This window comes from Anoplolepis gracilipes, chromosome 12 (assembly GCF_047496725.1).
Source record: "Anoplolepis gracilipes chromosome 12, ASM4749672v1, whole genome shotgun sequence".
Classification (NCBI taxonomy): Eukaryota; Metazoa; Arthropoda; class Insecta; order Hymenoptera; family Formicidae; genus Anoplolepis; species Anoplolepis gracilipes.
Window position 1 is genome coordinate 9801176 of NC_132981.1, and position 18184 is coordinate 9819359.

Below are 18184 nucleotides of genomic sequence, written 5' to 3' on the forward strand. Positions count from 1 at the left end.
AAAAATCTTATTAATAATTATTATGCACTGTGTGATAGCGCAATTTATAATATTTGTAATTATATAATATAAATATAAATTATATTATTAAATGATATAAAATAAAAATATTTGATCGTAAAAAAAGTACTTTTTGTTACTGCGAACTATTTTCAAGATTATTTTCCTGCATTTTCCATCCTGTTTTAGAACAAATAAAACTCTTCAAAATCGATCAACGTCTCATATATGTACATGCATAAAAATATATCTTTCTTTATCGTGAAATTCATTTATGAAAAAATTAATTAACACTGCTAACGATTAAATTAAAACTCTTTTAGAAAATACAAAGTTATACTGAATACTATACAAACTGTTTTAGAATAAATAGAATAGTCTTCAAAATCGATAGCATTTTATATAAATACGTGCCTTTTTCGAATGAGATAAATTAATAAAAAAAATTATTTATTGATAATAATACTGACAGTGATTAGAACTCTTTATAAAATGAAAAAATATAATCAGAACTATAGAATAAAAATTATACAATATCAATAATTTATCAACAGGCATTAAATTATACAATAAGTCCATATATAAATCTAAATGCTCTAAAGATTTAAAATACTCATGTTTACGTATCGCATTTTTATGTATGATTTATGTACAAAAATGCAAAGTGCGTGCGCTAATACCAGCGTGACGGATGCGCAGAGATAAATGTGCAGAGATAAATTGGCACGCGTGAACGGATCTCCGCAGCGATGAAACGATGAGTTGCCGAGATTTGCGACCATACGACGTGTTTTCAACGACCACGACAAAAACGAGTGGTCGAAATGGAAGGGATTTAACAAGCAGACCCAATGGATTTGTTCACTCGTCATTTCAGTAGTCTCGTTCACTTCGTTTCAGTGTATACCTTGCAATGGCCGAGTCAAGCCACAACGACATCGCTACGTTGTTGGAGAATCTTCTGAAGATTCTCAAAGAAGAACATGTTTTTGATAAATCCGGCAATCAACCTGTCGTAAAATTTGTCCATCCCGAAGAGTTACAGGTATATTAGTTATTAGAATATTAGTTTAGTTTGATTTTCAATAATTAAAAATGTTGTCATGCGGTCTCGTGCGTATCCTCTGTGTTACATTTGAAATTTTTGTCGATCTTTTTTATAATTACATCAAGGTGTATTTTACATCTTAATTTTATACCTATATTAATGCGTTTGTAATTGTAATTCATATTTTTATTATCAGTGTCATTGTCACTATTTTATTTACATTATAAAAATGTCTGCCTTATGTCGTATTTCTGTTATTTTTGTGTTTTAATTAACGATAAATCTAACTCATTAATAAAGTTTAATAACATTATATAATTTGAAATAAAATAAAATTTGAATTTAGTATATATATTCCGTTCGTTATATTAGATAAATCTACAATATGTGTAATAATGGCTTTACGAACAATAGTACACAAAAGTTCTTATATTAATAGTTTAATGTCTTTCTTGCAAAATTTTCTTTGGTGGGACGTTTCGACAATAACTGTTGTCTCTTCAGCCACCTTACATTAATCTGTTATAAAATATAATAAATTATTATAACTAACAAAGTAATAAAATTAAAAATAAATACATCTGTCAAATTACTTACATAAATATATAATGAAACAATAACTGAAAACTAGCATGTCACTCCATTTTAATTTTTTTATAAAACTAATTATTGTTTGTGCGATGTCAATATTGAACTGGTAGGATGTGTGGTATGTGTTAATTTTATATATAACTGTCGATCTTAACATATTTGTTTTTCTGTTTTTAAATTATACCAAGAGACAGTTAAGCATTTTGAATTATTGAAGGAATGTTTAATAATGAAAAATATATTTCATCTAACAATTCACATTCTTCTTGTAAATTTAGACCTTGTTTTTGTTGTTTAATAAAAATGGTTTCACCGATGAGTCTTTTATAATAATGTGTGTTTGTAAAATAAAATTTCCAAAGTTTATCGATATACACTGTTCTCAATTATTCCTCCCGAGTATTTTAATTTACTCCAATGGATACTTCAGCAAATAATTAATTGAGAAAGTAAGTGCATTTAAAAAATTGTTTCAATTATAAATAACGTAAAAACAATAATAATGGTAATAATAATGAATTTCATTATTTTGCAATCAATTATTTATATAGTTTGTTTAAAATTCTTTTTCGTAAGAACTCTACGATCGATCACTTTTAAATTTCAAACAAACTCGTACTATTTTAATTACAACAATAATATTGATATAGCCATACGCCATCAAAATTTAATATAAAAAAGTTCAATTTTTTATGTTTAGCAGTGAATTTCTTGATTTGCTTTAGACAAAATACATTTGTTTTCTCGTTATTAATTCAAATATCATTTTGTTTAAATACTTTTCTTATTCAATCTTAGTACAATTAACATGTTTTTGACAAAATATCTAACAAGAATCGTTAACTAGAAAATCGTTAATTAAAACAGATTTTATTACGACACATTTATCTGATTTTGGCCATATTGTATATGCATACATCTAACTTTAATATTTGCGATAATTTGCCTAACCTACATAAATAGAGATAAAGTCTTGTGAAAAAAAATTCTATAATACACAATAGAATATTTGCTTAAGAAATGTTTATAAACGCGATACGATTATTGTGGGACGCAAAAGTTTCCGATACATTTGTGTGAGGTCAATGGTTATAATTGATATCGTGTGCAGTATTGACCAGACGAATCATTTTTTTCTTCAAGGAACTTTGACATACACACCAACATATCGCTCTTCAAAGTTGACTTACTAATAATGTTTAAAAATAGATAATATTTCTTCGAGTTAATGATTTCGATCCTTCAACTGGAGTATATAAATACAATTATTTCTAATAAAAAATTTGCCGAATTATTTACAGTTGTAGCGAATATCTGGAAGAATATTAGATTATAAAGATTCTGTAATAATAAAACACTAATTTTGACAATAGAATAATCATCGTTCTTCTCTGATGGAATTTTTGTGTAGCACAAGATATCATTTTCTTTGGATAAAGATCCAATGAAGCAGCAACTCAAGTCATTGATACGTCAGATTATACAATACTCTGTAAAAACGAGCAGTCCGCATTTTCATAATCAACTCTACGGTGGCGTTGACAAGTACGGGCTGGTTGGCTCCTGGTTAACGGAAGTCTTGAACACTAGCCAGTAAGAATAATAAAGTAACATCTATTAAAGTAACATATTAAAGTAAGATCTATATTTTCTTCGAGAGAACACGGCACATAATCAAAGCTATTACATAACTATCGCTTCATAAGCATTTGATAACGTCGCTAATCTATATTGCATCTTAAGCGATGTATGACTTATCACACAATCGTAAATACGTATTAAATCCTTATTATCGTCAAGAAAGTGCAATATCATTTAAAAAATAAAATTATTTCAGCATTATCTCAGTAATTTAATAAAAAATAAAATATCACATTGACTTTCTTCCGCACTGAATCCTCTTAACAAGTTATAAATAATGCTGTCACAAGTCTAAAAAATTAAATAAAAAATCAATTACTAACTACAATTACATAACGAATACGTTTTTGCTAGGTATACGTATGAAGTCGCGCCCGTATTTACTATGATAGAGCACGAGGTGATAAAGAAATCGTTGCAGCTGGTGGGCTATCCGTCGATACCGCTTGCCGATGGTATAATGTGTCCAGGTGGTAGCATAGCAAACATGTACGCGATGACAATGGCCAGATACAAGAAATTTCCGGAAGTCAAGAAACTTGGCGTCTCTTGGATTGGGAAACCTCTAACGTGTTTGACCAGCGAAGACGGTCATTACTCGATCTTGAAAGCTGCCCATTGGCTAGGTATAGGCACTGATAATGTTTATAAGGTATGAATATCATTCATCACTGCAATCTCTGAGTATTTGATCAATATTTTAAAAAAAACTTATCAAAACTTTATTATTATAACATTAGCTTCTGTAAATAAATGTATACTGAAGGACGTCCAGAAATGTTCTTCATGAACTAAGAATATATTACCTTAATTTTGCTCATCAATTAAAGAAAAAACATTTTTAAAAATTTTGATTACGTTAAAAAGTAAATTTTTTTTCGCAGGTGAAGACGGACAAGTATGGTCGCATGGAAGTGGATGACCTAAAGAAAATTATACTAAAACTGAAGAATGAAGGACAGTTACCGTTCTTCGTAAACGCCACTGCTGGTACTACGGTGCTCGGAGCTATCGATCCATTGGTAGAAATCGCAGAGATCTGTCAAAATGAGGACATCTGGTTACACGTAGACGTTCGTATAAATTGTATGAGAGTTGTTAGCTTGAGAGTTGACACAATCTGAAACAGAGATCTTTTGCAGGCTTGCCTCGGTGGTAGTTTGCTACTTTCGGAGAAGTACCGATCTCGACTACGCGGCATTGAATTGTTTGTTGAACTGTTTTTTTTTATTAGTGCTAAACGAGGAAGAAAAGCGAATGTTCAAAATTAAGCGATTATTCACAATCGAAATTACATAATTACATAAATAAATATTATCTGTATGATTTATTCGAATTGAAAAAACTTTGTTCCCAACGAAATGTGAAGTAATATTTGTCATCAATCAAAAGAAAAGAACAAACTTTCTTTCCTCGTGCGCTAATACTTTATTTTAATTTAAAATGACATGTATCGGTTTCCTTTGATCAAACTTTGTTCTGTGTTGCGGTTTAGATCGGACTCAGTTGCCTGGAATCCCCACAAAATGCTTGGAGCGCCGCTACAATGTTCCCTGTTTCTGGTCAAAGGTGAAAAAGCATTGCACAAAGCGAATTCTTTCAAGGCGAACTATCTTTTCCAACAGGATAAATTTTACGATGTTAGCTGGGATACAGGTGATAAAAGCGTGCAATGCGGCAGAAAGGTAATTACACAATTATCTTTCTAGATATTCAAGATATTGTAATATTTAATCTCAATAAAGATTTACTCGTAATACGTATATAAAAAAAAAACCCCAAAAGATTAATATAAGAAATTTCTAAAAAAATGATAAAAAATTAAAATACCGTATAAACGTTTAGACATTTTGACCAAAAATAATCATTATTTTTTTACTAATAACATTTGATATATACGTCTCAAGGTCGATGCAATGAAATTTTGGTTAATGTGGAAAGTTCGTGGCACGACAGGCCTTGGGTTGTTCGTGGAGAATGCAATGTACTGCGTGGAATATTTCCTGAAACGAATTCAAGAAACTCCTGGCTTCCGGTTGGTGCAGTCTAATTACCAGTCGTGCACCGTTTGCTTCTGGTAAGCAATTTTACGTGATTATCGCGAAATTCACGATCGCTATTACGGTGAGTTTCATTTCAGGTATATACCTACGCAGATGCGTGATAAGCCAGAAACTGTAAATTGGTGGAAACAGTTATACAATGTGACAACCGAGATAAAGAAAAGTCTGACTCTGTCCGGATCTGTCATGATCGGATATACACCTTTATTGCAGAGAGAATGTGGCAATTTCTTTCGCATGGTCGCGACTTGCCAACCACCGCCCACAAGATCGTCTATGGATTACGTTATTAAAGAGATTGAAAAAGCTTCGTTAGATTTAGAACAATTAGAGTTAACTAAATTAGAAATAATATAAAGAAAAACTAAGCTAATAAAAATCGAGAATGAGATAAATAGCGGGGAAATAAAATAAAATTTGCTTAATAATAATAGTTAAGTTTTCGTCCCGCTTCAGGCCATTGGTTTACCTCGAGCTCGGCTCTTATTAACTCAGTTTTATTTTTGTCTTACAATAGAAAGATTATTTTGATATTTTCTATTCATGGTCTTCATATGATATGTGCATATGAAATATTAAAAACTTATTTCAAACATTTTTCTTATCAAGAATATTTGTCTAGTTCAATTCCCAAATCAATTTCCAAAACTATTAAAAAAGAGAATATTTATTTATTGTAAACGAGTGCGCGAATAAATGCAACGCATACAGTACTTATTAATCGCATATACACGTGACCTTGAGAACAATATTTCATGTTATACAAGACAACATTAAATATCATTATGTCAAAAATTTTTATATATTTTATATATTTTTATGTATTTCGTATATTGTCTTATAGTCTTTCTATAATCTCGTACGTAAGAGGTAATTAATACGTAATCGAAAACGTTTAATTTGTCGGAAGACATTCCTTTGAATTCCAAATGAGAAATTTCATTCATCCTGGCAAGCAAAGAGATAAATTATTCTAATGGTCGCATGCATACACGCGACTCAATGTGAGCCAATATAAACGCAATCGTGTGTTCATTGTTCACACATCTATTATACACACATATAATATACGCATTTGTTCCGTCGTCATAAAGCTATGTTTAAGAAGATGCATTTTTATATACAACTCCGTATCATGGCACTACATTATTCGATATAAAATATTCGATACGTTTTTCTAAATAAAAACATAAAAGAAAACGAACTTTCTTTCGCCAAAACACACACACACACACACACATACACACACACACACACACACACACACACACACACACACACACACACACACACACACACACACACACACACACACACACACACACACATATATATATATATATATATATATATATATATATGTTCACATTTTGGAAAAAGAAAGCTATATGTATATATAAAAAACATATTTTGTTATTTGTACAACTTCCAATCATTTGATCCATAATAGATCAACAATCTATGTAATCGCAGCGTAATAGATGTGTTTCCCTGTTTTCCTCTCTTTTGCAAAAATATCTTATTTCATAAAGTATAACCTACAAACGTTCATTGAAATGAGGAATTGTGAAACTTTATATACAAATGAATCAAAGTTGAATGCCCAGGCATGAGCAAAATTAATTCTCGATTTGCATTCTTTATCTCTCTTTTTTTAGGCGAAGGGAGGGATATACAATATATATATATGTACAAAAACAAAAATAAACTCTTATAAAATCTCTCGAAACAACGATTTTCTCTGCGAATTACGCCGAGTTATTGCGTCGCTCCGGAAACGATGCATCGCGAAAAAAATGCAAGTCGATTATGAGGCGGTTCTTATCAGTACCTTATAAAACGTGGCAATTACGAAAAAAAAAATATCGCCATGTTCTCATCGAAATACGTATCAAATTTTCTAATCTTCATTCAATATAAAATTGAAAATAATCTCAGACTTGTGTCGTTAATCGCAGCACTGTCGTATCTTTCAAACGCGCCGGAGAACATGTATGTCATTAATATTAGCACTAAGAACATATAGTCTTGTAAACAGGCGCTTCTTTGATCGATCATTGTCGCCTTAGTTTAATTAAGTAGATATACTCTTCCTATAACGCGGAAGTCCATCTTCGAGTCACATATGTGTTGTTTTTAATATCAATCGAACGCTAATCGATCGATAAAGTTTTTACTCAGCTGCCAAATGTATGGAATGAATTAAACATTCGAGATCAGCAACATATGACTCAACGTATAAAAAAAATCACACGAGAATCACACATAATCAGAGCACAAATCAAATGATGCACTATTCGCACTTCATGCAAATGGTGCTCGTGTTCAGTAGTACTTGTCCTGATCAAGATCGGCACGAATATGTTGCTGGCCATGACTGTTACGCTTCAGGGTGGCAGATTCGTAATCAAGACTCTTCGGATATAGCTTGGGACTACCGAGACCGTTAACGTTGGGGTTATTCTTGCCACGTAGAGTCCCATTTCCATTGGTGCTACCCGAGAAGCTAGGCTGTCGCTTTGCGTTCACCTGTAGAAATTAACTCCTTTCAAATATCTGTGTCAAGGATGTGCTCAAGTATCCGGTCGAGTGCTTTGACTCTCTTACCTCTTTCAACGGAACAGTGACGTAAGGATTTTGTTTACTAATATAATGCGGATTTCCTGGCATGCGCGGTTTGCGTCGTTTTAAGTAGAAGAAACACAAAACCGCAGTTAATGCTAGGCCGATGATAAAACCGATTACGCAACTGCCTACTACTGCGCCCACCGTGACGCCTGAACTCTCCACGCTAGAAGGCAAGGCGTTTACATCTGGAAAAGTATGCGCAATATATTTAGTAATACTTCAATCAGTTTTTACATTTTAGAAATATCGTAAAAAAGTATAAAGATATCGTATATTTTTTTATAAATCTTTTTTTCTATATATCACTGTATATACATTCTTTCTTAAAACACTTTAAATCTTGTATTCCAACAAACCGTTGTCCATGCAGGTCGGAAGACAATCGCGTGTTTCGTGAATTGGCCCTTGACACACGCCGGGTCCCAACAGTTGAAGACACGTCCGTTTCCGGTGTTGCTGACGGTCGCTGTCGCATGGACTCCAACGTGACCATGTGTCCCAACCAACTAGCGATTCGCAGCTAGCCATTTCGCAGGTTTCCCTGACTAATCGGGGACCGCTGCAGATCTCCGGACCGAGGCAGTCTCTCGTCCTAGCACGTATACCTACACCACATGTCGCCGAGCACTCGGACCAGTCCGTCCAACACGACCATTGTCCTTCTGCCGTGTTAGTAACGCTGGGATTCACGCGGCATGGCTGAAAATTGCAGACTCTACTCTGCGCAGAGAGACCATCTTCGCATGGTGGCGACTCGCATTGCCTCACCTGTAAAAACGTAACATATGTGTCACTTTCATACTTGGATATAACATAGTGGTTTTACAATTTGATACTTTATGCATTAATAATCTATTGTGTGTAATTCCAATAAATTTTTTTAAATTTAATCAAATACATTAAATCAAGCAATAAACAATAATTTCACAAAATATCTACTATGTTTATATGTTGGAAGATATTAATAAAACTGTGACAAATACTTACTCTATGCTGCGTACCCCGTCCGCAAGGACGATCGCACAAGCCCCAGGAAGACCATTCGCCCCAACCATTTTCATTGATGGATTCCCCGTCTTTCCCTCTCTGACATGAACCATTCCTACAATAGCGTTCCTCCTCTTTGGCGAGTTGCACTCGCACGCTTGACGGATCATTTGTCTGGGCGCGACAGCTGTATCGAAAACGTTTCTCCAGATAGCCTATATTGTCGCTTTGCAAACTGGCGTTTACTGCCAACCAGGGAGTCCAACCAGAATATCGTTTCGTCTCGGGACATTCGTGAGTATTACACTCTTCAACCTAAAAAATTCGTTTTCGTCAAACGCTTTCTATTTGTATCTAGAAAAACTCTAAAGTTACATCAGCGAATAAAGAGATATTTTTTCATGAGACATTGAAACTTACCTGAAGGTCGCATCCAGGGCATTCAACACCACCCTTTTTCGATGACGAATTATCGCAGGTTCTCTTTCTAATACGTATTCCTATAAAATATAAATTGTTAATTTTACAAACGCTCATGTTATGAAAAAGTAACTTGCTTTTGTATTATTTTAAGCGACGCAAATATCTAAAGTACATAAAAAAATCTTTAATTCTTCAAGGTATTTCAGTAAAAATTTCTTCTTAGATTTTTATATTCTATAAGTATTATTATCCAATTTTATATATATATATATATATATATATATTGTCGGTGCTGCTACTAGACGCTCACCGGTATTGCACGGTTTTGAACACGCGTGCCAGGGACCCCAAGTCGACCACTGTCCGTACTGAGGTGGCGGAGTGACTTTGGTGGTAGCAGGACAAGGCGGCAGATCAATGCACACGATATCGTCGTGGTCGTGACCGACGCAAACGCGTCCGCCAAACGCAGGAGCTGGATTTGTACATGTTCGCCGACGTGTTTTCATCGCCAAACCGCAAGTCTGAGAGCAGGCCGACCATGCTGACCAAGCGGTCCAATCGCCGTGAACGGTGCAATTTGTTACTCTGACGCGCGCACCTGTGCAACTCTCGCCACCGTGCTGTGGTGGAGGATTGTTGCATTCTCTGGTCTGACATTGGCACGTGTCAATCTTCTGCAAAGTAGATTTTAAACGTTATTTTCATGTACGGAAAATGCTCCGATTAAAGATAGTAGACAGGGGTGTCAAAGTGCCATTCAGTTATGTCAAATGTCAATGAACTGTCAATATTTGATTTTATTTTTAAACGAGATTAAAGATCCTCAATATCTGATGAGTAAATACCAACCTCCGCGTAGTCGCTGTGCGAGTGAGAATGAGAATGACCATGTCCGGATGACTGTTCTCCCGTGCCGTGTTGGCAGGGCGACCAAGGACTCCACGCGCTCCAGCCTCCGTCGACAGGATCTGTGAGCACCGGACACTTGGTGACCTCCTGATGCCAATGATTTGCAAGATAATTCTGTTTCGGTGCCTGCGCGCATTTCATGAGATGTTCGTTCCATCCACAATACGGCTCCTGGGCATTCAGGCACGCTTGACGGCTTCGATGACGATAACACTGAACGGCAGGTATGCTAAACGGTGGAAGATACGATGCGATTTAAACGAAGCATTTCAAAAGCGCACACAACGTTTACGTTATATACGCTAAACATTATACAATTACTGGCTGAACAAATTTATCATTTTTTACAACGTGATTTACAATCGATTTACGATATCTATATTTATGACAAATGCATATAATATTCATCACACGACTTGTAAAAAAATAATATTCATCGTCTTACCGCAAGAGACCAATTTCCATTCCAACGTAAAGACTCTGCGTGTCCTTGAGGAATTGCAGCGTCATCGGGGGCGAGGGTAAAGGTCCCCAAACCTCGACAACACACGTTTCGTGCGTTCTAGGCAGAACAGAGATCTTCTTGATCAGCCCGGTCGTCGTGGCGACATAGAGGACCGTCACGCTACGGTGCAGCTTGGTCGGCGTCACATCCACCGCGATGTGGGTGAACCGCTCGAGAATCGTGGTGTGCAGCGGATTCAACGTCGTGCTCTGGACCGCCTCGTCCATCAATTGGTATCGTTGATTGTCCATGATCGTAAGCGGCGGGGTACTGGAAGCGCACTGTTCTCGATAATGAAGCGCAACCGGTCTCCTTTCCCAGGCGGCGCCCGCGTTTTCCTGATACTTGAAAGGCCCGTTAAAACTAGCGGCGATCGCCGACATGTTGTACGCGCAGACCGCCGAGCCTGAGATGCCGTTACTGCGGCGGGAGAAAAGAAGAAAAAAAAGAATTCCATTAAGGTCGGTCGCTTCACCGGGGAAGAAATTGCAGTTTCCATGTTCGAAAAACATTCCATTATCAGGCATAAAGAGCGTAATTTGGAGTAAATGATAAAGTTCGAATATTAAAAAAAATTGGACATTAATTGGCGTAAAATTTCTACATGCGAAATCCTAAAAATCGAATAAACCGAATTGAAATGAATTACCAATAAAACTGTTGATTTTCAACTCATATTAACTCATAAGAATATACTCATATTAATTAATTAAATTTTAATTCTTCAATTAAAATTAATTAAAATTAATGCTGCTTAAGTTTAATCTATACAACTTGTGCCAAATACAAAATCAAATTTGTTTCGCGAAATTGCATAATCAATTTGTCATTTACCATCTCTCGTATCTCCCTGGAGTTTGTGCACAGACATAAACACAGATGACAATTAATACGCCTGCAAACTAACCGCATCGCTGAGCGATACTTACATAGGGGTTGTGAAGGTAGCGTAAATGATTCCCTCTTCCGGATGATAAGCCATGCCTTGGATCTCATCGTAATAGAATGGAAATTCGCCAGGAAGGGAGCAATTCAAACGGGCTTTACTGAAGGTCGTCCATACGTCTTTCATCAAAATCTGTCCACCTCGATCGTTTTTGCAAACTCTCGCTATCCTCGAATATATTTTCTGCAATCGTATACCGTAATATGGACGATTAGGGTAAATGTGCCAATTACTGTGGGTCAACTAGTTACCGTGCCCTTAATTTATTTTCCTGCGTAATAAAATTTAATATTATGAAATTATGGATATTAATTTTTTTTTTAAATTCACTATTTTATGTATATATTAAAATTATATGTATGACATATTTATATTTTTTAAATACTGAAAATAATAATTAAAATATTTGATACTCGATGTAGCTTATTTTTCATGTTAATCTTATTCAAAAGCTTAAGAAACAGCGAATATATTTGCGTTAATATGTAATAGATTAACATACATCACAACGTAAAAAAGTAAATATTACATTATTGAAACCTATATGGATTATGAATAAATAACAGTTTAATTAATTTTTAGTTACTGTGCTCTCTCGTAGTACGATTGTTCACAATATTTGAGAAAGCATGGTATTTGTGTGGAAAAAGAGCACAGTATATGAGACACAGTAATTCATTTTTGCGATTTTTAAGTGACTAGTAACTGACTCAAATCTTTTTTAATTTATTTTAATTATTTTTCAGTTTTTTTTTTAATATTTTAATTACGAAAAAAATTATAATATTAAAAAAAACATTAAATTATGAAATTAATACTTTGAAAGAAGTAAAAAAAAAAAATTATGGAAACTCTTTAAATTAATAAAAATCATGGAGCATTAGCTTAAGGGGCACAATAATTGGCACACTTATCCTAGTAAATTTCATTTTGACAAGATTTAATTACTCACTGTATTATCATCGTACTAATTTATTTAATAAAACAGAAAGTTCGAAAGAGTCTAACAAATATTTATAGTAAAATTTGTACCAATATCTTAAATGTCTGTCAAACTTTTATGTTAGACTAGACTAGTGTTTAGCAAATTAATCTAATCATGATGAAGCGGAGTTTAACCTCGCGCTTGTGAGATCACGATCAAGATACGATCGCGCGACCGGATGCGGAATATTTTATTAAAGCTATCCCCTAGGCGGCAATTTGAGCGGCGATAGGTTGAGAAAATGATAAACATCGCGCGAACTAAGATCACGATTGCCGGAGATGATATTTTTCTGCCGCGGGAGAGGAAAATCTGCGACGGGACGGTCGTTTCGACAAACACCGTAAGCGGCTAATTATATACGCCTGACGCAAGTCGGAGGAGATGAGATCGCTAATCGCGCGCGAGAAACGGCTCCTCGCGTGTCTCGGATTGATGGAAAACACGTCACGCCGGATTTGCTCTGGGTACGGAATCGATCTTACCTTGCCGCAGTTGATGTACTCCACAGCGGATTCGCGAAATAGAAAGTACACGTGATCCTCCGTCTCGAAGCTGCCGACGAACTGCGCGTCATTTAGCCACCTAAAAAGAAAGTGCAAGCTTAAGAGAAAACATGATCCCAGCGCGATAAATAAGACGGAACAATCTTGCAGCATAGTATATAATTGGTGGCTCGTTTATTTTTGAACAGTCTTAGTTAGTGAAATATTTATGGGAAGTAAGATAAGAGACAACACGACAGATTTATATGACACAATTCGTAGGCATCGAGATCCCATTTCTTTTGATATAAAACTTACTTGGAATCGTATTGTCGTGTCCTGAGGCTCGGTGAGGCCAACGTTCTGTAGATCAAAGTATCGGCTCCAGAGAAGTCGGTCGACGCGCCGGCGAAGAGGCCGCCGGAAGGACCCCTCGAGAGAAGAGCGGTGATGTTTGCATGCGGTGAATACGAACACATAGCCACGCCCGACATCTCGCTGGTCACGCTCGTTATATTCTCGATCTGTAATCATAATTGCTACCGTATAGAAACTACACCCGCAAACTTTGTTACCGTCTGTATCGAGCATAATAATGTCGAGTCTAATGACGGTAATCTGATCTCATTGACATCGTCAATCCGACAGACGATCGCGACACAAACAACGAGGCAGAAAAAAAAAAAAAAAAATAACATAGAGCTCGTTATGTTACGGACGAGATGCCATTCGTCTGAATCCGATCGGACGGATTCCTTTCGAGGACGTACCTCTCGCCACGCGCACCACGGACTGAAGGCGTAAGTGCCGCAGGTGAAGAGGCTCTTGCCGTTGCTGAGGAGCACCTTGACGTAATTACGACAATCCTCGACGCTCTGGCCCTTATTCTGACAGGTGTTGACCTTGTCCTCCGGCGCGGACCACGTGGCGTGCTCCAGGTCCGTAAGCGACGTCAGCGTCAAGCGGTACAAATTATCTCTGAAAAGACACACTTTATTTACATCTCCATCAATCGCGTGCTCTTTGGGTGTCGTTAAGCGCGTCCCATACGCGAAATCAGACGCTATTAACCCATTAAAAGCCACTGACGTCGCCGTGGCTGTCTCGGCTTGTCGCTTTTTTCTGACATTTCTGGTAGCAATATCCGTCAAAATCATAACGGACACTTGTCAGTCAACATTTTTTACAATGGAGTCAAGTAAATCAATTTCTATCTAAAATCGGAAATGCAGTTTCTTTAAAAAAAAAAAAAAAAAAAAAAAAAAAAAAAGTCGTAGGCTTTAAAAGGCCTTCATAAAAAGCTCCCTGACCTGGGCTCAACCTTAGATGGATTTCATTAAAATGTTACTAGATCGCCTCATTGAAAGTCACGTAGTGACGAGTAATGAGGAATGTTGTTGGCAATATATCTCGATGCGTATCTCAATTTTAAATCGAGGAAGAATAGCTGTGGCGAGTGACAGCGACGACGCGGCGATTTCTCTCATAGAAACGACACTCATCATCGTATTCAATGATGGTCGTCAGCTTCGCCGCAGAATGATGCTGCCTCTCTCCGAGAGATATCTATGAGCGAGGTTTACTTGCAATTCTCGATGCCGACTGTATTCATGAATTCCTCAAGCGATGGCACGCTTGATTGCGCCACTCCAATTATATCCGCTAATAAACATATATCGCGCATCATATTCTGCATCTAAATGAGTGCATTTACAAGCAATACTGGTGCTCGCGATATTACTTATCACATTAACACGATTCGTGACAGAAAAATTTCTAATCTTTCTTAAATGCATCGCGATATTTTTTGGAATATTGATTGGTGCAGATGGAAGATAGTTTAATATTGCAAACAAGACATAAACAGTTAAATTAATAAAATGAATGGAAAATTGTTTCTTTTACTCTGGCTTTTATCACTTAGATATTTGCGGAGCAGTAAGTTAAAGTACATATAATATCAGTGACTTCTCTTTCAAATAAAAATCTAGAAATTTAATAACATAATTTTTTATCTGTAAAAATCGATTTCTCCTTCTTTTTTTGTTTATAAAATATCTTAATAAATATTTAAAAGAGACAAAGAAGAAAACTGTTTAATAATTCAGGAGTAGAGATCCATCCTGTACAGAGAGCAGACCCGAGAGAGAAAGGTGGCATGCAAAAGATGTGTGCAACTACCTTCCGCGGAATGCGACCGTTCACGAAAGATGAGGTAACGTAAGATGAGGTGAGGTACTCGGTAGATAAGAAAAAAAAAAAAAAAAAAAAGAAACGTCGGAGAAGCGCGTCGCATTCTCTGTGTATTCACTTTGCGGGGTGGCTTACGTCCGATTTCGAAGTACTCGCGTGAGACACTCGTGGCAGTCACGGAGGCGTACTCGGGTTTGACAGCGACTTCGAGGAGCCCTCGAAAACTCCTCGGACGACATTCCACGGCAGCCCACTTGACTCAGATGCGACTCATATACTCACGCATACGTTCGCGAGTGTGTACGACAGTGCTTCGCCGTCGAGTACGCGAGATCAAGAGATTGCTCAGTGAACATGTTCTGTGTAATCGATAGATTAAACTTTTCCTACGTAAAATCGGATTCAATCCAATCGGGTTTAGATAGATAGATTTCGTTGAAATATATAGAACTTTTTTCTTCGAAATTAGAGAATTTTTTTATATTTAAAAATGAATTTATTCAGATACTTAAAAAAAACCTACCATGTTTCCTCAACATGATGCAATTTTCATTAGCGTGCGCATATGTAAAGTAGCAAACTAAAAACAACGGCAGTGTCGATCGCCTCGAGGAAAGCTCGATAAATAAATTATTATCGATTTATAAATGACCGCAAAGATATGGTGCATGCAAAATTATCCGCCTGTCTCTTTTCGAGGCGAAGAAAACAACAACAAAATCCCGACAGGAACAGGAAGTGTAGATTACCGATCGATAACTCGATACTCGCTCGTGTTTCTCCAAGTAGCACTCTGTCTTTTTTCCGCTTCGGTGACGATCGCAATTTATGTAAATGGAAGTAGCGCGCGATTACGACGATGATCCTGCTCGCTGGTTTGTAATGGAAAAAAAAAAAATAAAAATTCAAGAAACTGTCATCGCGTGTAAACAGTATATAAAATATTAAAGATTGATTCCGAATTAATTACAGAGATGGAAAGCTCTCAAACTTTATATATATTAATTATTCATCCCACTAGTAATTATATAATATAGTTTAATTAGAAGTTGTATCTATGTTTTAGTAAATTATATTAATTTGAATATATTTGACAGATAAAACTTCGCGGTTGTCATACACACATATATTATATAAAATCGTTCGCCTCCAACAATCTTTTCGCTTTCTAATATTGCAATCTGCAATCCTTAAGGGACACCGCTTTCGCACGCATATATCGTCAATCGGAAATACAAATGCTCGAGTATTTCTTCATTGGACGTGTCGATAATTACATACTCAATATTCCGCATGGACCTTTTGTCAAATCGATGAACTTAATTTATGCATGATTACTAACGTCGCAGTTTGCAATCTATCGCGGCTTAGCTTCGACATACATGCATAACAGTTATCCGTCGTGTTGCATTTTGTTGCGATGCTCCGGGTCACGTTTCGCGCCATTCATTAGACTTCTCTATCAATCCCATTCAGCTGCTTGCTTAATATTCTCGATCTGAAACACCGCGAGATGCTCTAACGCAGAGTGCACTCTTTTCACCCTGAGAATATAATATAACCATATGCTTGTCCAACTTTAAAATTAAAACATCATTAGAATTTTTTACTCGAAATCCAAAGTAGAAAAAAAGAAAAAAAAAAGACAGTTTTAAGTATTATTTACTTGTGCAAGTCTTTTATAAATCTTGATTTCTAAAAATCCTATATAAATCGATAAAATTTTTTTAGCCTCGCAAAGCGAGAACACCCTGTATAACGATCCATATTCTGTGTGACACAAAACCCTTTCCCTCCTCGCACCGGTTGTGCGAGAACGACCCGGGGGGAACCCGCAACGAAGCATAAACGGCGCCTACGTGGGCGCCCGCGTCGCGGCACCGCGTGATACTTGGAGCAGGTAATTATTATTTAAGTGGAGTACAAGCGCGGGCAGGACGACGGTTGTGCATGCCAATTAATAAGCCGGCACCGTTGCGTATCCATGTATATATATTCGCCAACCTACGTGAGGCAACCGCCGTAATACTCGTGGACCCGGGCACTCCCGCCGAAGGGATACCGCTGTTTCTCGTTCGCGTCTTTGGCGACATCACAAGGCCGTCGGGCGCGGCAGGAATGAATTATGTCGCGCGGAAAAGAAGCCGGAATTTCTTTCCAGGTCCAACGAGGGAGATTGTATCGCGTTGTTCCGCATGAAACAAAGTTGTATGCCCGCGGTCCTCTACTCGCTAGATGCAGTTAGTATTATCGATAATCGATTTTCTCGCTGAACGCGTGACAAGTGCTTTTTGTCATTGTCGAGTACTGGAGAAGAATAGTACGGTTTTCTTTTTTCATCTCACACATTGAAAAAAAAATCTTCTTTTATAGAGGAAAAAAAAAAAAAAAAATTCTTTAATGGAATTTTTTTCAGTACTTTACGTCGTTGCGACTTTTTCCTCTCTCTTATCGAAGATACGGTAGACTGCAATCGATTTTGTATTACATTGCTGTATCATGTACAACGGGATTCATGCGGGACCCAATTTTACGGTAACGGTGCGGTTGGATATCGCACCAAGTTTTACGGGCGTCAATCAACGTCTCTCATATTTTCTTGTTAGAACATGGGATCCCGCGTGCGAAGTAGGCGGGTAGTAAAGCGAACCGATGTTACTGTCGTTGTATGACACGTTGAGACACCTCGATCGCGAGAACGTAAACGAGATACAAGTCCGTATTGTCATACGCATCGTTTATTCCGAGAGTGGCGGACGACTGGTTTTGCAATATAA

At 36.6% G+C, this 18184-nt stretch overlaps 2 protein-coding genes across 3 annotated transcripts in view; one reads left to right on the top strand and one right to left on the bottom strand.

Moving 5' to 3' along the window:
• Positions 1-797: 797 nt before the first annotated feature.
• On the top strand, positions 798-5940 carry LOC140671951 (acidic amino acid decarboxylase GADL1). The gene is made up of 8 exons (XM_072903704.1): positions 798-1045; positions 3051-3232; positions 3635-3932; positions 4165-4353; positions 4423-4487; positions 4776-4965; positions 5188-5357; positions 5421-5940. Exons 1-8 carry the CDS (start codon positions 914-916, stop codon positions 5698-5700), a joined length of 1506 nt encoding a protein of 501 aa, XP_072759805.1. The 5' UTR covers positions 798-913; the 3' UTR covers positions 5701-5940.
• A 54-nt stretch (positions 5941-5994) lies between these two features.
• Sema5c (Semaphorin 5c) overlaps positions 5995-18184 on the bottom strand; it is a 94811-nt gene continuing 82621 nt past the window's right edge. For both annotated transcript variants that reach the window (XM_072903702.1, XM_072903703.1), the window contains exons 4-15: positions 13985-14192; positions 13533-13738; positions 13215-13314; positions 11728-11927; positions 10739-11218; positions 10234-10522; positions 9692-10058; positions 9379-9458; positions 8959-9273; positions 8328-8739; positions 7951-8156; positions 5995-7872 (exon numbers count right to left, since the gene is read on the bottom strand). In XM_072903702.1, coding sequence (XP_072759803.1) covers positions 7669-7872; positions 7951-8156; positions 8328-8739; positions 8959-9273; positions 9379-9458; positions 9692-10058; positions 10234-10522; positions 10739-11218; positions 11728-11927; positions 13215-13314; positions 13533-13738; positions 13985-14192 — 3067 coding nt within the window. In that variant the 3' untranslated portion in view covers positions 5995-7668. The remainder of the gene's footprint in view (positions 7873-7950; positions 8157-8327; positions 8740-8958; positions 9274-9378; positions 9459-9691; positions 10059-10233; positions 10523-10738; positions 11219-11727; positions 11928-13214; positions 13315-13532; positions 13739-13984; positions 14193-18184) is intronic.